This window comes from Hyposmocoma kahamanoa, unplaced genomic scaffold (assembly GCF_003589595.1).
Source record: "Hyposmocoma kahamanoa isolate Upper Pololo Valley unplaced genomic scaffold, ASM358959v1 210, whole genome shotgun sequence".
Classification (NCBI taxonomy): domain Eukaryota; kingdom Metazoa; phylum Arthropoda; class Insecta; order Lepidoptera; family Cosmopterigidae; genus Hyposmocoma; species Hyposmocoma kahamanoa.
The window spans coordinates 3,679,713-3,697,640 of record NW_020653731.1 but is presented as its reverse complement, the minus strand read 5'-3'; the positions used below and the strand labels follow the sequence as shown (position 1 = coordinate 3,697,640).

Genomic DNA, 17,928 nt, shown 5'->3' with positions numbered 1-17,928 from the left:
ATATGTATATGATGCATTTCGACGTTGAAAACAAATATGTTATTGTCTTTGTTTGACTATTGCGTACCGTCTTAAGCCAAAAGAGATAGCATTACATTGGTTTTGATGATTATTGTTAACGATTATTTTGAGATGTTGTTCTTTGAAGTGTACATTTATTATCGATATTGTTATTAAAATAATTAACTACGAGGTTTTTATTATTTTATTATTATAATTTTTATTATTTCAAGTTTACCTGCAAATGAATAAAAAAAGAGTGGTTGGAATTCATAGGACTGCCAAATATAAACATTGAATCAAATACCATCTTTATTTATTCGCTTCATTTTGAAGAGTCGTATTTTAACAGAACTTTGAATGTAACTAGATTACATGATAATGCAAGTTCATCATTAGGTTTATTGGTAAATAATATTATATTTAATTTAGATTAAACGAGATTCATTTACTAGGCATTCCCAGTTCCTGAAAACAAAATTACCGACTCGTTTCCGATTTTTCCCACTGACAACTCTAAACATTAAAAATTCTTATTTTATAAAGCTAGCAATACAATGACCAGGTTGGTCCAACGTTGCCGGGTGCGTTTTGACGCATTATGTCACTAACGCAAAATGCCAAACAGGTAGAATGTCAGATTTACAGAAATCAACGTATAGACAGCCTATTTGCCTTGCCTTGCCTTGCCATCGTTCGGTGTCACTCGCCTAGCTGACCGAGTGAAGGCGAGCGCTAACGTGTATAGAGCTCGTTTGGCGTGACTTGTCACAATTCGCAGTCGCTCTTGTCTACTTGTATCATTTCGATTTTTCTGCACAAATCAAAGGCGCTCGGCCAACAGTAGCCGATTGACATTGTATAATCAGACATTTGCATGCTATTTAATATATGCGAAATATGTTTATACTAACACTGTCTCTTGTTACATCTCCTGATATACCATGTTTTAAGCAAATAAACGTAATGATAATAATAATATTATTATTAATAATATTACTATTTTCATTTATTTCCAAAATTAAATGGAAGTGTTAAAGATTCACTTAAATCAGTCACTTATATTAATTCTATCATCACCATCATCATCATCAACCCATTTATACGTCTCACTGCTGGGCACGGCTCTCCTTTCAGACGAGGGTTTAGCCCATAGTGCGCCACGCTGGCCCAATGCGGGTTGGGGACTTCACACGTTTTCCGAGGGTTGTGAACCTTCTTCGACGAGCAGGTTTCATCACGATGTTTTCCTTCACCGAAAAGCTCATGATAAACTTCAAATTAAATTTCGCATATAAGTTCCGAGAAACTCAGACGTCCGAGCCCGGAATGAATTTTGAGGTTGGAAATGTATAGGAGATCTCCAGATTTATATTTCAAAGTTTTCTCTTTTTTTTATACTCTCAAATTACATTTTTTCTGTGCAAATTCACTTTTCGTAATATTTGAGTATTTATAAACGCAAAACAATAAATTCATCATTTCATGTGACATTCCCGGATTTTCCCATATAACCTAAAATATTCCCAAATGGAATATTGATCAACTTTAATTAAATGTTTGCATGTCGATAATGACCTATCGATACATTATGGTACGACCATAGATTTAGTATATGGTACGACACTAAAGAAATACGCCATTTGTTCGTTCAATTTTTGTTTAGGTATGCACGTTCATTCCGTAGTTAGGGCAGCTCCTTTCTTTTATTTTTTTTTCCATCCTCTAAGATTGCAACTAATGGAAAACTCTTTATATGATTAACAATGAAATTTAGCACACTTTCTGAAAAGAACTCTGTAATAAGCAATGGTCGGAAAAAGGTGTTCCACATATATAGATACATGTATAGATATAGGTACAAGGAGCGACATACAGTTGTATGTAATTCTAATGGTGCCATGTAAAAAATGCAGTAGATAACTGACTGTTACCGAAGCAGAGAATAAAAAAATAACGAGAATGGTCACTAGCTTCCTAGCTTTAGATACAGATATTGACGGTCACATTGACGGAACGGCAACAAGGCTGTCTAAAATCTACTGCATTTTTTTACTTGGCACCATTAGAATTACTTTAAAATTCAACTCCGACTTCCTAGGTCAGTAGTTTGTCCTACGATGCAGTAAAGCCATTTCCGGAAATCCGGAAATCTAAAAAGTAATTAATCAATATTTGGTGGGCTTAACAACTCTATGTCGCTACTTGTAGGTATGTCTATGCATGTATCTATATTTGTGGAACACCTTTTTCCGACCATTGGTAATAAGGCAAAACATTGACTAATGACGCTTGGACCACTATTCTTGAAAAGCAGCGATATCTTTATTCTCACCTTCAAAGAAACCAAAGCCGGGACTTTAAGGAGGTTCCCTCTTAGTCGCAGAACGGATAGTTTGACAAGATGCTTGAATGCCTCTGAGGATATCACCGTCAGTTGATTGTCGCTAATGTCGAGATACGTAAGGTTCACAATGCCCTGTAACAATGAATGTTTTACTTCACGTGTCGACTCCACTTTAATCTCATGAGATTAGTTGAGAATTGTGTTATCGAAACTTACGTTCATAAAGTAACTGGGACTTGATCTATCAGGCCACTCGGCTGCGTAAGGTATTTCGTAATTTGATGTAAATTTGAACATTATATAGCGACTTTTTTAAATAGGAAATTTCTTATTTTTCCCGGTTTAGCAGGACATGGAGTGACATCATAGAACAATAAATACAGTAGAAGTCCTTAGTTTGCGTGACCCATACGCCAACAGTTGGCAGAGTCCCGCAAACTTGAGCACAGTCCTCCAGTGTCGCTTTCTACATTATGGTTGTATCAATTGTCTCGCGCGAAACCTCGAAAAATCGTAGAAAAATACCTTTTTTCGCTACTTTGGAGTACAAAAATGATAGCCGACAATAGGTCATATTGTCTTTGGTGATGTTCTGTATTAGGTCTTATTATATTTTAACAAATTTTAAATTTTCTGTTTATCGTAATAATTTTGTTGTTACAAGAAACGAAAGTAAATTTTGTACGGTTGCAATATAGTCACTTCTTTTTTGGAGAATTAAATAACCATCTCAAACTTGTCGTCGTTTAGTTATTAACCGCTAGATGGCAGCACTTTGATTGAAATTTCAATATAAAATCAAAACGTCATAACTTGCAACAATGTCATGATGGCATGGTACTGAACTTTCAACGATATGCCAACAGAGAAGGATTTTGATATATTTTTGCATGTACTCTTGCCTCAGGACCTTATTACTAACATCACAAACAACGATATTTGCTCCATGGCTTTTTATAAAAAATAATAAATTTACCGCACAAAGTTATCACCAGTTTAACAAAAGTTGAAGTTTACGACGGTAGTAATATAGTCCTGATACGTTGTTAGTACTTTACAAATAACCCTGTATGACATATACAGGGTTATGAAATGAATGGCTAAATGTGTCAAACATCATTCAACATTACCTTTAAGTATTATCTTACGACATTTAAAGCAATAAATTAATTTAATTGATATTTCTCCCGCTCCTCCGCACATAAAAGGTGTGAACTATCTCAACTGGTCAGACATTATAATCAGACCTGATAAATTGTATATTGCCATCTCACCTTAAACGAATTATTGTCCAGCGTGTGAATCTTGTTGTTGGACAAATCTAATCGGTCCAAGTTCGACAGTCGGACCAGCGCTTCAGTTGGCACTGACGGCAATTGGTTGTTTGGAAGTCCTGTAAAGTTATTGTCATGGTAAGTACAAATAAGAAGAAGAAGAACTAAGAAGGTTTATCTGTGATTGCTTGCACCAAATACAGCGACAGTAACTTTAACATCTTTAAGTACTGAATTTTTAAAAAGTTTCTTTGCAATGATGTAACACAACGACGATTAAAATTATTGTTCCATTTTTTAAATAAGTACATCTTCTCGGATTCGAAACGAATAGGAAACGGACGCAGGGCGGAAACACGCTTACTTTTCAAAACCTTAATACAATAATGGTCACATTACTGCTTACAGGCAGATGTAAGAAACTTCCCTGGACGAACTCTTTCACAGGAGCTCTAGTGCTACTAAAATGCTCTAAATGACTACCCATGTACTATTTCGGGCACAAATGCCATACATAAAACCTCACCTAAAGCCAACAACGTAGACGCAATAGCTTCAAAAGCTCCCTGTTGCACTCTTCGGATATCACCTGAGGATATAACCAATCCATGCAGACCTACACCAGATAGCTCAGATACAGATGACGATGTCAAAGCTGATACTCCTCGTAGAGCTAAGTCTAGGAGGGACACAGCACTGTTCTTGTTTCTTGCTTTTCGTTCTCGAAGGTGTCGACCGATTATCTGAAACAAAAACGGAACAGTAAACATTTATTACCATAGCATCATCAATCCGTTTATACGTATAAAAAGAACCGTTTAATATTAGTGATTCTAATGTCTACCAAATTTAAAACTGATTTCAGTAATTCAAAAAGTTTAACCCAAATCAGTACCTACAAATATTGACTCGTGTAACAATTTAATGAAGTTCAAAGAGAGTAAATCTCATTAGTATAATGAGTCGAAACGTTCCGTGGTTAACCACGTAACCTTACGTAAACTTACTCAAAAGTAAGCTCCGGTTTGAGAATGATGGAATTGTTCAGATTGTATTTTGCTTGGTTTTTTTTTTAATCTTAATCAATGAACGTGTTGATAAATATTATGATTTGAACTATTAATCTTTCACATTGGAAATCAAACTATTTTTTCGGATCTAATAATTGTATCTTCATTATTTTAACCAACTTCAAAAAAAAGGAGGAGGTTACACGGCTGTACACTGTATGTTTCCAGATATCTCTGTCAATTGTGGACCGATTATGAAAATTCTTTTTTGTTTGAAAAGGTGCACTCTCGTGTTGGTCCCATTGTCACTAAGTCAGAATCTTATGAGGAAGGAAATTCTCAAATTCTATAGGCATTTCCGTGTGTTCACCAATTTCTCCATCAATTGTGCACCGAGTTTGAAAATTATTTTTTGTTTCGAGGGGTATATACTCTTGGGGTGGTGCCTGTTGCTGTTCCAGGGTTTTTTCCGCTATCACAAATTACTTCACTTCACTTTTTATTTTTATGGCTCCATCAATATGAGAACTGATGATTTTGCCAATGTCACAGTTGAAAGAAAAAAAACGAAACAAAAAAAAATTTTCGCTAAGCTCTAATAGGACATTAACCGGTGTTGGTAAGTTGGACTACGGGAGTACTCAGTTGAGAATGTAAAACAAAACAGCAAAACAATATTTATAAATATATGTTATTTAAGTGGATAAATTTACATAGAGTAACAATATGGGGGGAGAACACTAAAGTTAAGAGGTTGTTTATGATAATGGGGCGGGGGAATTTTGGAGAAAGTAAGTTATAAAGTGGAACAGCAATATTAGGACAATTGAAAAAAATGTGTTCCAAGGTACCGTCTTCTAGGCCGCACTCGCACAGAGAGTGATCTCGAACTCTGATTTTACGCAAAAATACAGGTGTGCAAACATGGCCTAAGCGCAAACGAATAATAGTGGAAGTGATGTTTTTAGGCAAATCGCGACGTTTAAAAAACCAGGGTTTAGTGGGTAGATTTGGTTGGAGGTTACCATAGTGTCTACCAACAGTTTGTCGTGATTCCTGCCAAAGGACCGACCAGGAGGCTAGCATTTGGGGTTTGGTCATGGCGAGCAGATCTCTGGGAAAGCACTTACTAATTCTTTTCTGTAAATAAAAGTCGACTTGACACAATACTTGTAATTAACAAATCGCCGTCACCATGACAACCAAAAGAGGAAATACAAAATGTACAAAGGAGTCTGTAACAGTCCTATTGTCACCAAGAAGTCAGAATCTGATGAGGGGATCCCATGGAAATTGATAAAAGTCGTTAAGCAACTTTTGAGAAAGGTTTTTTTTTTCAATAAAAAAGTTACGTTTATTGCAAACAACCTTTTTACAGGTCCCGAAAGGTCGGTTTGTTTGAAACAACAAACATACGCGACTGGATTCGAAAAACTAGTTCTATTCCTAATGTATAACAATCGCCAAAACCCAAGAACTTGATATTAATGTTTCACCTTATAATAATAATAGCCAGGTGCCTGGTCTCAAATTAGGACATTTCTCGTAACGACGGCAACACATCAAGCTACACATTGCATCTTGTTCCGTTGCACTGAAGGCGATCCGTTATTCATTTATTTGTGAAAACACAAGTTGTATCAAAATAAAGCTGACATATACATAATCTCAGTACAAAGTACTAAAAAAAATCGACTTCAATAGTACGTGGAATTACGTCTATTTGATAAGTTTTATTGAAATATCCCCTAGTTCGCCACTATACGGGACTAGACACATGAGATAATAAAAATCGGTTCTCACGACTCAATGTATATTGAGAGAGAAAAACGCCTTGAATTGGAAAATAGCGAAACCAACTATTCAAATAATTGCTCCTTAAGTAAAATTTATGCGCTATTTATAAAAGTGAATATTCATGCGTGATCAGCCACCCTTCCACCACTATGGAGGTACCCTCTTTCCAACAAAAAAAATCATGAAAATCGGTTCACAAATACCGGAGTTATCGTGTAACATACATACAAAAAAAACCTACAGTCAAATTGAGAACCTCCTCCTTTTTTTGAAGTCGGTTAAAAATAAATATAGTTTCACTGTGTCCGATCAAATATTGACCGTACAAATATTGAAGGTATATTATACATTCAGTCACATGCACTTAGACAGACTGAATATGCGAGCCTTCTTGTATGCAGTAGACCAACTTGTGAAAAAGTTCTTCCAGGGAGGTACTGCCACCTTACCTATTTCAGCCTTGTTCGTCCCGTCACTTGATATTATAAAAAAAAACTACTCGTTCTCTATCCGACATCTGTCCGAAACAATTACTGCCAAATAAGTAGGTAACACTCTATTAAAATTAAAAGACGCATGACGCGAATGAAGCTTCATACTTGACATATTCTTTTCAATTTAGTCGAGTATTACTTATTTGACTGTAATTGTCTCGGACGGACGTCTGAGGGAGCACGAGAGTAGACCAGGCGGATAATTTAAGTAATCAAATCGTTACGATATCGTAGCGATTTCGTTGTTGAACTGCTTTTTCGTATTCACGTGTGACAGTGAACGTCAACGAGTACAATTTTAAAGTCGTTTGATCCAAATGTCGTTAAGCGTACTCTGGTATATGAATCAAACTTAAATCGACTCTAAACGACAAGTCATACGTGTTCTGCCAAAATTTTGACAGTTCTTTCAATAGACTTTCGACGACTAAATGTCAAATTTCACAATCCAAGATGTCGTTCATTAGTCGTTACGTTTCGATTCTACTCATATCAACGTTCGTTCAAGTGATACGTGAACACCCATTTTGGATAGGACTTCGATCGAACGAATGATATTTTGATAGTTTGAACTTACGTGAATCGCACTACAGGTATAACATGTTTAACATGTGTTCAGCTCGACGTGCTGCTGACTGTACTATAGTATCAGAATACCGGAAATTACTCCGGGACACTATCCAAAACACCCAGAATTAAATCCATTTATTCTACCGAAAATCGAACTTGGGACCTCTTCGTCCAGCACCCAGAATAAGAGCGAGGTTGAAAAAATGTCAATTTGACAATTTCATTTTCGAACATTCGTTCTCGAACTACGAATAATCGAAGTTGAAACTTTCGGGGACATGTTTGGTACATTCATCAATACCTATTCTATACGGGCTATGGATTTCAACGTGAATGCTCTAGTCGTACTTAGCGTTAATACTAAATGCTGTACTAAATTGAAGTGCTAGTCCATTTGTTTAGGTACTTAACAAACAAAATGTAAACAATCTTGAGATGTCTATTTAATGAAATATACATTATAAAATGATTTTTTACTTACCTTCAAATACAAAATACTTAGCTTCGTATGAAATTGCATGCCTATTTCTATACCTATTGTTTTGTAAAGTATATGTTTCAATAAAAAGATATATCAAGATTGTTTACATTTAATTAAGTACCTAAACAAATAATAATAATAACGCACACACTCAACATAGCCCCGCACTAGGGAAACCCTGTGTCGCGGGTGCCATGGACACACACATAGACAATCACAAATTACACCCAAACTCACGAGAGAAATAAATGTAGGCCATACAAACATTTCTCCCGGCCGGGGAATCGAACCTGGGACCTCTGCGTGGCAGTCCGGCATGGTAACCGTTCGGCCACGGAGGCAGTTGGCAAATGGACTACAGCTATATAATTTTTTTTAATATGTAATAGACATACGCTTGGCTACGATCTCAACTGATGTTAAGCGATAATGTGACGGATGATGGCATGCGTTTGCCAAAATAATGCCTATTCAGCCTTGAATGGCCCCAAAACACTAAAAAACCTTTTCGGGGAACACAGATGCCGATAGAGTTTTCCATTCCTTTGCCATACGTATCGGAAAGGAGGAAGCAAAGCGCTTAGTGCGAATGAGTGGCATATCAACGACATAAGAATGGAGTGTTCCGGACCTTCTGGTCGAAGAAGGAACGGTGAGCGTGGAACTAAATTGAAAAGTTCTTGTTCGTTACAGTATATCGTTAGCGAACAAAAATCCTTTTTTTAGTTTTTGACTGATATTTTTACTTTTTTATTTGTTACTAAGTGACGGGGCGAACAAGTCATGCGATTGCTAACAAACGACATGCCTGTCCATGGCAGTTACAGTGCCACTCAGAGCTTTAAATCGCAAATATCTGAGGGGTACTGACACTGCACCCGTCACCCTGAGACAGAAGATAACAAGTCCCATGTACTTGTAATTTCGCCAGCACCCTTCAAAACCGAAACACGATATTAATTACTGCTTGACGGTCGAAATAGGTAAGTTAGAAGTGCTTCCCTGGACAAACTCTTTCGCAAGGAGCTCTACTGCTTTTAAACTACTATTACTGCTTCTTTTCACACATGGCGTTTCATTCGCGACAAAACTGGATCTGTTTAGCGACTTCTGATGCAGGTACAATTAAGTAATTACTTAATTGTATTGAATAATTATTCAAGTTAATCTAATGTGGTTACTAGTGGTAATGAGTTTGTTTATTTAAATCAAATAATTGCTACACGTTCGCTTAATGGGCCCACAACTACGTATTGCGCAATATCTGCATTTGAATCCTCGGTGACACCAAAACGCCCTGAATAATTTCTTGTCCCTAAAACCTTCAACTGGGAAAGCATTTAACCGAATAATTACCAGGAATTAGAGACAAGTTGACACAAATATTTTGATTGATTTCCGGATTTAATCATTTAGTTTTGATTAATGTTAATTTTCTACCCTTCATATAATAAATTGACGGATACAGAGTTAGAAAACTATTAACCAGAGACGCTTTAAGTAGGAATTTCATTTCGAGAGTAAATTTTCACCTGAAGTAAAGGGTTTTAATGACATTGTATTTGTAATTGTTTATTCCAGTTGGATAGACAATTGAAAGGTTATTACAAAATATTACAATATTTCAGAATTGCAAATTTGATAATTGGATAGCGTAAATTGTAATCTCTTTCTTAGTATTGGTGATCCACTGAAGAAAACACCTTGAACACCGCCTTGTAGTTGCCTGCTAAACAGTTGTTCTACAGGATATAATATCACGGAGAGTGTGCGAGGGAATTGCACGATTTAATTTCGCTTTCCCCTTTCCATTAGCGGGGAGCTAAACGTAGGCCGGGGTTCCACCCCTGTGAATATGCCAAGAATTAGCACGAGGCGTTTCGCTTCCACATTTATATGGCGAACAGCTATGGAGTGTAATTCCCTGCCTGCAGACCTTTTCCATGAATGAAACAAATTAGGCCTTTTTAAGGCGAGAGTTAAGGCATTATTTAGGTATGTTTGCTCCATCGTCAATTTCCATCATGTGAAATGCGCACTTATTTTTTAATGATAAAAAAGAACGCTTTTCTTGTAATAACCAGTTTTACTTCTGGCACCTCAGAGTTATTATCTATAAATGACGTATTATTTATAATGCTTTTAACTGCCTCCACAGCCTAACGGTTACCATACCGATCTGCCACGCAGAGGTCCTGGATTCGATTTCCGAGCCGAGGAGAAATATTTGTAAGGCCTACATAATATTTATTTCCTTCGTGACCTTCTCTCGCGTGTAATTTGTGATTGTCTATGTCTGTATCCTTGGTACACAGGGTTTCCCTAGAGAGCGGGACTGTGAGTATATGCGTTAAAAAAATTACTAAATGAAACAGTATTTAACTTCGAAGGTGAACTATAAGAATATGTCGTTGATAGATCAGAAAACATTGCAGAGACATAGAACTAATGGTTTAACGATATTGGTTCCTCAGCAGTTAAGCTTGGATTCAATTTCTTGCTGAACACGATATTTTGTAATTGATTTTGGTGCAGGTGTTCTGGATAGTACTGGCAGAGGGTGAATATTTGAAAAAGGCAAGCCATTATAAGCAATTGCTGACCTTGTAATAGCTTATCAGTTTAGGTGACCAATAAAAACTGCAGTGGAAAACATTCCTACCGAATACCTACTATAGTCCGTATAAATTAACTTGATAAGGGTGACAGTGCCTCTACCACAAGATTACAGTGACAGCTTATCGCTAGTGACTGCGTAAAATATTTGTATACAAAAAAAGTACAGTCGAATTGAAAACTTCGCCCTTTTTTTGAAGTGGGTTAAAAATGCTGGTTCATCTAGTAACTGGTAGCGGCGCTGTAGAGGCGGCGAATTGAAACAGGAAGGCTGGGGCCACTGTCGACATACGGCGCCGGAGGACAGAGAGAAGAAAGAAGTGACTTTGGTCGCCACGTTGCCCCATAGGGAGCCACGGCGATGAACGAGAGGATACACGTTCGTCGTCTGCGTGTGGCTAAAGATGGTGTCAAGTGCAATCGCGTGTGCCTCTCAGTAGGCTATGAAGGCAGGAGTTGCTTCTCTCCTCCCTTAATAGCGAGGTGAGCCCGGAAACGGGTAGACACCACTGGGTCTTGGAAGAATGCTTTGATGCCCCTAAGGCCCAGCGCATGGTGCAGAGACCGGTACCGCGGGGTTTTAGTGAGTAGGAGTCTCAACATAACCATCCGTCTATATCCCCAGACGGAACGTATTCATGACGGATATTCCCACGTAAAAAAATAAAAAAACAATATTTTGCCGTACAAAATTGTAAAGGAATTTACGCGGTCGCTAGCGACTACTTTCACAGTAAACTGGTGTTAGAGACACAATATGGACAACGTAAATGTGGAACAACGTCTTAAAAATTGTTATTTTTTTAAACACAACATAACATTAATTATTTTGCATATTTACGTCACCACTCATTAACATACGTTAACTAAATCCATTAATAATTGATACATCACTGTACGAAGTAAATTCATTAAGAAATATAATATTTTTATTCATGTTTATTTTTAAGACCTAACACGATAAAGTTACGTCTGCCGGAAAAAAATAATAAATGAATGAAATATTCTTTATTGCACATTAAAAGTTACAATGACAAAACAGAACAGTAATGTTATACGACATGTTGAAAATACAGAACACAGAGTCAATCAACTTATCAGTCAATATTCTAAGAATGTTACTTTGTTGTGAAAGATTTTGATTGCTCATTGATTGTCTGAATTTTGGTTTTTTTTATTTACTCGACTTATTTTGAGCTAAATTTTGTTTTTTGTAGAATTTTTATGCAATAGGCCGCAATATACTATTATTTAAAAAAAGAAAATCGAATATTTCATTTCGGGAATATTTGAACGTTAGAAGTAAGTATACGAACGTTGCTCTATGAATAGTTGAAAAATAAAACTATTCATCTATTCACAACCCTTAGTCCAATGGGGCGAAAATAGGTCACCAGTGTATTAACATTCGTTCGACCCATATTGAGAGATTTACTTTGAAATATGTGTTACTATTGGTAGTCGTTTTGTATTATTTTTTCTCAATTTAAATCGAAATTATTTTCCAAACATAGGTGATTTTTCTTCTTATCGTATCAACAGCATTATATAATGCTTCCCATCGTGGTGAAAGGATTTGTCAATCGGTGTAACCACGGAAGAAAAAAAAAACAATAAAAGTGCCATAAGCCTTGATCACTATGAGAACCGATGTGGCCAAAACTCACACATTCTTAATTTGAAACACTACAAAATCTTGATATTGATTGGTCGTAGTTTCAAATTTAAAAAGAAATAACAAATTGTGGGTTGCTAGAAAGAAATAACATATTATATAATTTAAACTTTAACCCTGTTGGCATATCGTCGAAAGTTAAATACCACCAATGCCTATTAATGCAAGTTACGACGTTTTGATATTATATTGAAACTTCAATCAGTGTACTGCCATCTAGCGGTCAATTGCTGAACGACGACGATTAAAATAAGACTCCGATGATATGAAATACCACCACGGGCAATATTTTTTGTGCGCTTCAAAACAGCACAAGAATTTGCGCAGAAGAATGACACAACCATACTGTCTGTCCATATGTCTGTTATTGTAGATAGATAGATAGACAGATAGAAAGAAACTTTATTCACTTCCATGACAATTTCTTTGCATAGGATCCACTAAAACTAACACAATAATTATTATTACATTGAACCACTTAAAATAACAAAATCTTTTAACCAAAGGAACGTATAAATACAGATATAACTAATTAAAGTAAATAGTTTTGGAAGTCATGGCAGTGAAAAGGCGCTGGATCAGCAAAAATGTCGCAGTTACCCACGACGCTGATATTCTGCCAGAACCGTGTTTAAAAGAGGCTTTTACACTATTTTTTTATTTTAAAAAATGACGGGACGTTCAAGTCGTGCACCAGGTGGTAAGTGACATGCCTATCCATAACAGTCGCAGTGCCACTTAGAGCTTTTAATCGCAAAGATCTTAATGGGCACAGCCGCTGTGTCATCCTGAAACAAGTTAACAATTCCATGTGCTTGTAATTTCACCAGCATCTTTACCCTTCCAAATCGGAACGCGGCGGGAACACTCACATTACTGCTTGGCGGCAGAATTGGGTAAAGTGGTAAAACTTCCCTGGACGCACTCTTTCAAAGGAGCTCTACTGCTATTAAATACTAAAAGAACCTGGTGATTAAGGCTCTCTATCCACACAGAATCATGTTTGTTTTTTCGTTTTATTTTATGATACAATAAAAGTAAGTTAATAATATTATTCCTTAAAATTTTAACCACATTCCAATAGTCTATCTCGACATCTTATTCCTATTGCAATAGCAGTGAATTCTACAAAAGAATGTCTTCCTTTTAAAAATAAGGGTCGCATGATTACATTTCATATGGGGGGTTGCAAAAAATAATGTACTTGAGTTGAAGTAAATAAACGACACAATTTTAACCTGCACATCAATTTTGAAGATAATTGACTCTGTAAACGATATATACGATACGAGTACTTAACTAAGTAGTACAGCTATTTTCTAATTTATTTTTTAAATCTTTATTTAATTTTAGGATTTTTGTTCCAAAGAACATGCCAGTCGTATCATAACACTTTTTAGGTTGAAACAAGTACCATAAGCCATAGTACTAAAAAACGACGACTAAAAATCACAGAACCGAGATAGTAATCAACGCTGTCAAAGAAACAAAAAAAATTACTCTCGATCATTATATTATATTAATTAATAATTTCAAACAATTGCAGTTGTATAAGTCGAGCGCCTGTTGGTAAGCGGCACGCCTACCCACAACAGTTGCATTGCCACTCAGAGGGTTAAATTACAAAGACAAAGGCACTGTCAATGCGTCTGGCGCACTGGGTCATAAGTTCCCTGTTTGTGTAATTTCACTAGTACCCTACAAAACAATAAATTATTTCATTACTGCATTCTGGTTTTGTTCATACCACAATTTGAACGTCTTTCGGCTGAAACGGTGATGATGACATTTACAGCACATGGACTTTCTTGAAAACTCAGTATTTTCGATTTTGTATGAGAGTGATCTGTCTGTTAGGTAGTAACTATTTCTTAATAGTCTCTAGTTCTTAATAGTATTTCGTAATAGACTCTTGTCTACAGTATACCTCAAAAGGCTTTGGTTAATTCCGCATAACGATGAAGGTGTCGAATCAATCAGTTTGGAAAAAATATGTAGTAAAATTGAGAATATACACTGATTACGATACGGTGTGAAAACAAGATTCCTAGAAACTTTCACGATAGAAAAAAACACAAACTTACCTCGAAATTTTGCAAGAAAACCGCTGTATTTAGTAGGTACTTTACATATGATTTACATATGACAAATGATTTTTTCATATTAACTGAGCTAAATAGAACACGTGTACTACGCGATATGCATTTTTCAAATGACTTTAAATTCGTTTGTAAAAAAATAAATTCGGAAACAAAGCCTGTGTCCCTGCCGCTCGAGCCAAGCAAAATGAACCGTATTAATATGGTAAAAATGTTTATTCGAGCAGAGATAGTATATGTAGATTCTTAAGTAATCTGTTGCGCTACTAGCGATAGACGCCCGCATCGATGCAAACTCGCGACTGCATTGTTGACTCATTAAAAAACGTGCATCGCGTTTGCATTGCATTTGCATCGCGATTGTATCGCTGCTTAAGCCGCGCGTGTGTAGGTTGACGATTAGCGACTTCATCGTTACGGCATTTCAACTGAATCGCTACAGACGCGCTGCTAAAAGTCGCATGTAACCGCTCTTACTGCGTTCCGGTTTTGCTAATGAAACTACAGACACTTAGGATTTATCGACTTAAGTGTCAGGTTGACAGGCACAGTGACATTGATGAACACCAGGTAGACGATTTGTTCATCCCGTCAGTATCATAAAAAAAAACGAAATAAAAAAATAGCCCTAGAGTATCTCAAATGTATCAGATAATGTGCCGGTAATATTCCAAGAAAAATAAACACAGTGCTCAATACAAATAGTAAGGGTAGTGAATCAACCGCGTTCTGCAAACAATCGCATGGATTGGCACCTGAGAACGCGGACTTTGATCCGGGTCCGGACGCCAATAAACGTCTACGAACCCTTAAGCGGCTCTGACCGATTATGAGGATGAAAATATTGAATGGTAACGAAAGAAATGATACTCGAAAGGTTTGATGTGAGTGGGAGTAATGAAAGTGCCATATAGCCTGATGGATATTTTTGTATATTATTTTATTTATAATTTAATCCTTGTTTATAAGTCTGCTGGTATAAGAAACCGTTATCTACAATCGAGAAATATCACTTTTTTTATCGAGTTCCTAGATTTGCGCGATTGTTACAATTGAAACTATTTTTTTGCACATATACATTGACTTACAATTATATGGACGTCGGGTCCGCGCTAAAAAGTGTCCGCACTTGTAAGGCGCTAAAATCGTATACAGAGCGCCAAACTCCGCTTTAGTCTTCATTTGTTCGACTGACAGCGCGACACTGCGATGACATTACAATTTAAATTTCGAATAGGTTGACTTGGGACATTTTTTCCGTGGTTTTTGTATTAGACCCGTCGTCCATTTATTTGTAAGTCAATGCACATATAAATCAAACAAAATCAATGCTTTTTTAATATATTTTTTTTTATATTATCTAGTGACGGGACGAACAAGTCATGTGTCTGGTGTTAAGCGACATGCCTGTCCATAGCATTTGTAATGTCACTCAGAGGTTCAAATCGAGGAGGATCAAAGATCTGAGGGACACTGCCACTGGACCTGTCACTTTGAAACATAAATTGACAAGTTCCATGTAATTTCACCAGCACCCTTATCCTTCAAAATCAGAACGCAATAATGCTCACATTACAGCTTAGCGGCAGAAATGGTACGCTGGCAATACTTCCCCGAACGAACCCTTTCACAAGGAGCTCTACTGCTATTAAAAATACTTCGGACTCATTACAAATCCTTTGGTCACGTTAAATTCGCGGCCCGCAGGCTTACTCCTTGGGCCTTTTCAAGGCGAGAGTGAATAGGCATTATTTGACTATGTATGCTCCATCGTCTACCTTATCACCACTTTCCGTCAGGTGAAACGGAGGTCAAATGCGCACTTATTTTTTTATAAAAAGAACTACATTTTTTAAATTATCGAAATGTTGTTCACGTAGTTGATGCACGAGGTACTTACTTCTTTTGTGAAATGAAGTTTATAGTTAAATAATCTTTTCCCCTCAAGAACACGCCTCGAAACCTTTATTTTTTTATGATACTGCATTACTTATTATTCATTATACGAATTGTTAACAAACTGTTGGAAAAGAAAAAACAATTCGAAAGAATACATATATTAGCACCTTTCAATTATAACCTTGTTGTGAGAACTAACACCCCATAATTCGGTAAAGAATGTGTGAAATTTGACACTAACGATCACTCTGTTGAAAGTATAGCATATCCAGGCTGACCACTTAGACTGACATTCTGTTATCATTGACTGCCGCCCGGGGTTATTTAAAAAACATGGACGATATACCACCACATCTTGATTTCTCTATTTTAATTATGTTTCAAAGAAAGCCGTAGTAGGCTAATGGTTTGACCTTTTTGTATCTTACCAAGTGACGGGACGAATAAGTGGTGCACCTGATGGCAAGCGATACACCTATCCATAATAGTTGCGGAGCCAGTCAGAGCTTTAAATCGCAAAGACCTGAGGGACTCTGGCACTGCGCACGTTACCCTGAGACAAATTGAAAAGTCTCATGTGCCTGTAATTTTACCAGCAGCCTTCAAAAGAGGAGCAAAATAATAAGAAATAGGTAAGGTGGCAGTACTTCCCTAGACGAACTCTGCACAGATCCCACGATTACGCTAAATTCCCTGTCTGCAAACTTATTCCTTGATAGTTATAACTTGATCCTTTCAAGGCGAGAGTGAATAGGCATTATTTAAGTGTGCATGCTCCATCGTCGACCTTATCGTCAGTTTCCGTGAGAAGATGAAGATATTTGACCTCTACACTTATTTTTCTATCTCCCGGCTCACGTAATTGACATTTAACAAACTACTTACAAAGTTCTTAGGTTTTCGCGATTGTTACACATAGGAAATGAAACTATTTTTCCGGATTTAAATCGCGTATATTTGTTTTTTCAAACAAACCGACATTTCGGACCCTTTACAGGTCCCATGGTCACGGTTGACAACCGTGACAAATATACGTGATTTAAATCCGGAAAAATAGTTTCATTTCCTATACTACTTACTTCTTTTAATCTATGTAATCAATTCACTCAAGAAAACCGCCATAAGACCTTTGTTTAGTCCTTCGTGTTATTTGTGTAGAACAAATTTCATTATTTATTTATTATCTTTCTATTATATTATTGCTAGTAAAAGCAGTGTGTTCCCGAATCCATGATATTGAACAACTTTAGAAACAAAAATCTGTATAAAAAGAAATTCTTGCCTTTCGACAGAAAGTTAGAGCGGTGATAGAAACAGCCTGTATTAGTCGTCAACAATCTCGGATCAAGGAAAAATGTTATATGAATGCGTGTTTGCTGCTGATGGGCTTTGATGTTTGTTTTACCATCGGACGCGTTATTGGTTTGTGGAATTGTTTCCTTTTTTCTGTCTTTTTGCATCAATTGATATTGAAAATAACTCTCCATTTAACTATGTACTCTGATTAGAAATGAAACGATGTTTGGAATATAAATAGCGTATTTTTTTTTTTCAAAGGTAAACATTTGTGGTAATGGCCTGTTTAGCTCTTGCTGGTAGTTTCGATCAATGATATCTGAAATAAATATTGTCCATGATAAACATTTATGTTTATTTACAAAGAGCA

At 36.5% G+C, this 17,928-nt stretch overlaps 1 protein-coding gene across 1 annotated transcript in view; it reads right to left on the bottom strand.

Annotated features, from left to right (window-relative positions):
• The window catches only part of LOC113227494, a 195,842-nt gene that overhangs the window by 36,852 nt on the left and 141,062 nt on the right, over nt 1–17,928 (bottom strand). Inside the window, exons 3-5 of the mRNA XM_026460433.1 lie at nt 4,148–4,364; nt 3,622–3,740; nt 2,336–2,479 (exon numbers count right to left, since the gene is read on the bottom strand). Of these exons, the coding sequence (XP_026316218.1) occupies nt 2,336–2,479; nt 3,622–3,740; nt 4,148–4,364 (480 nt within the window). The remainder of the gene's footprint in view (nt 1–2,335; nt 2,480–3,621; nt 3,741–4,147; nt 4,365–17,928) is intronic.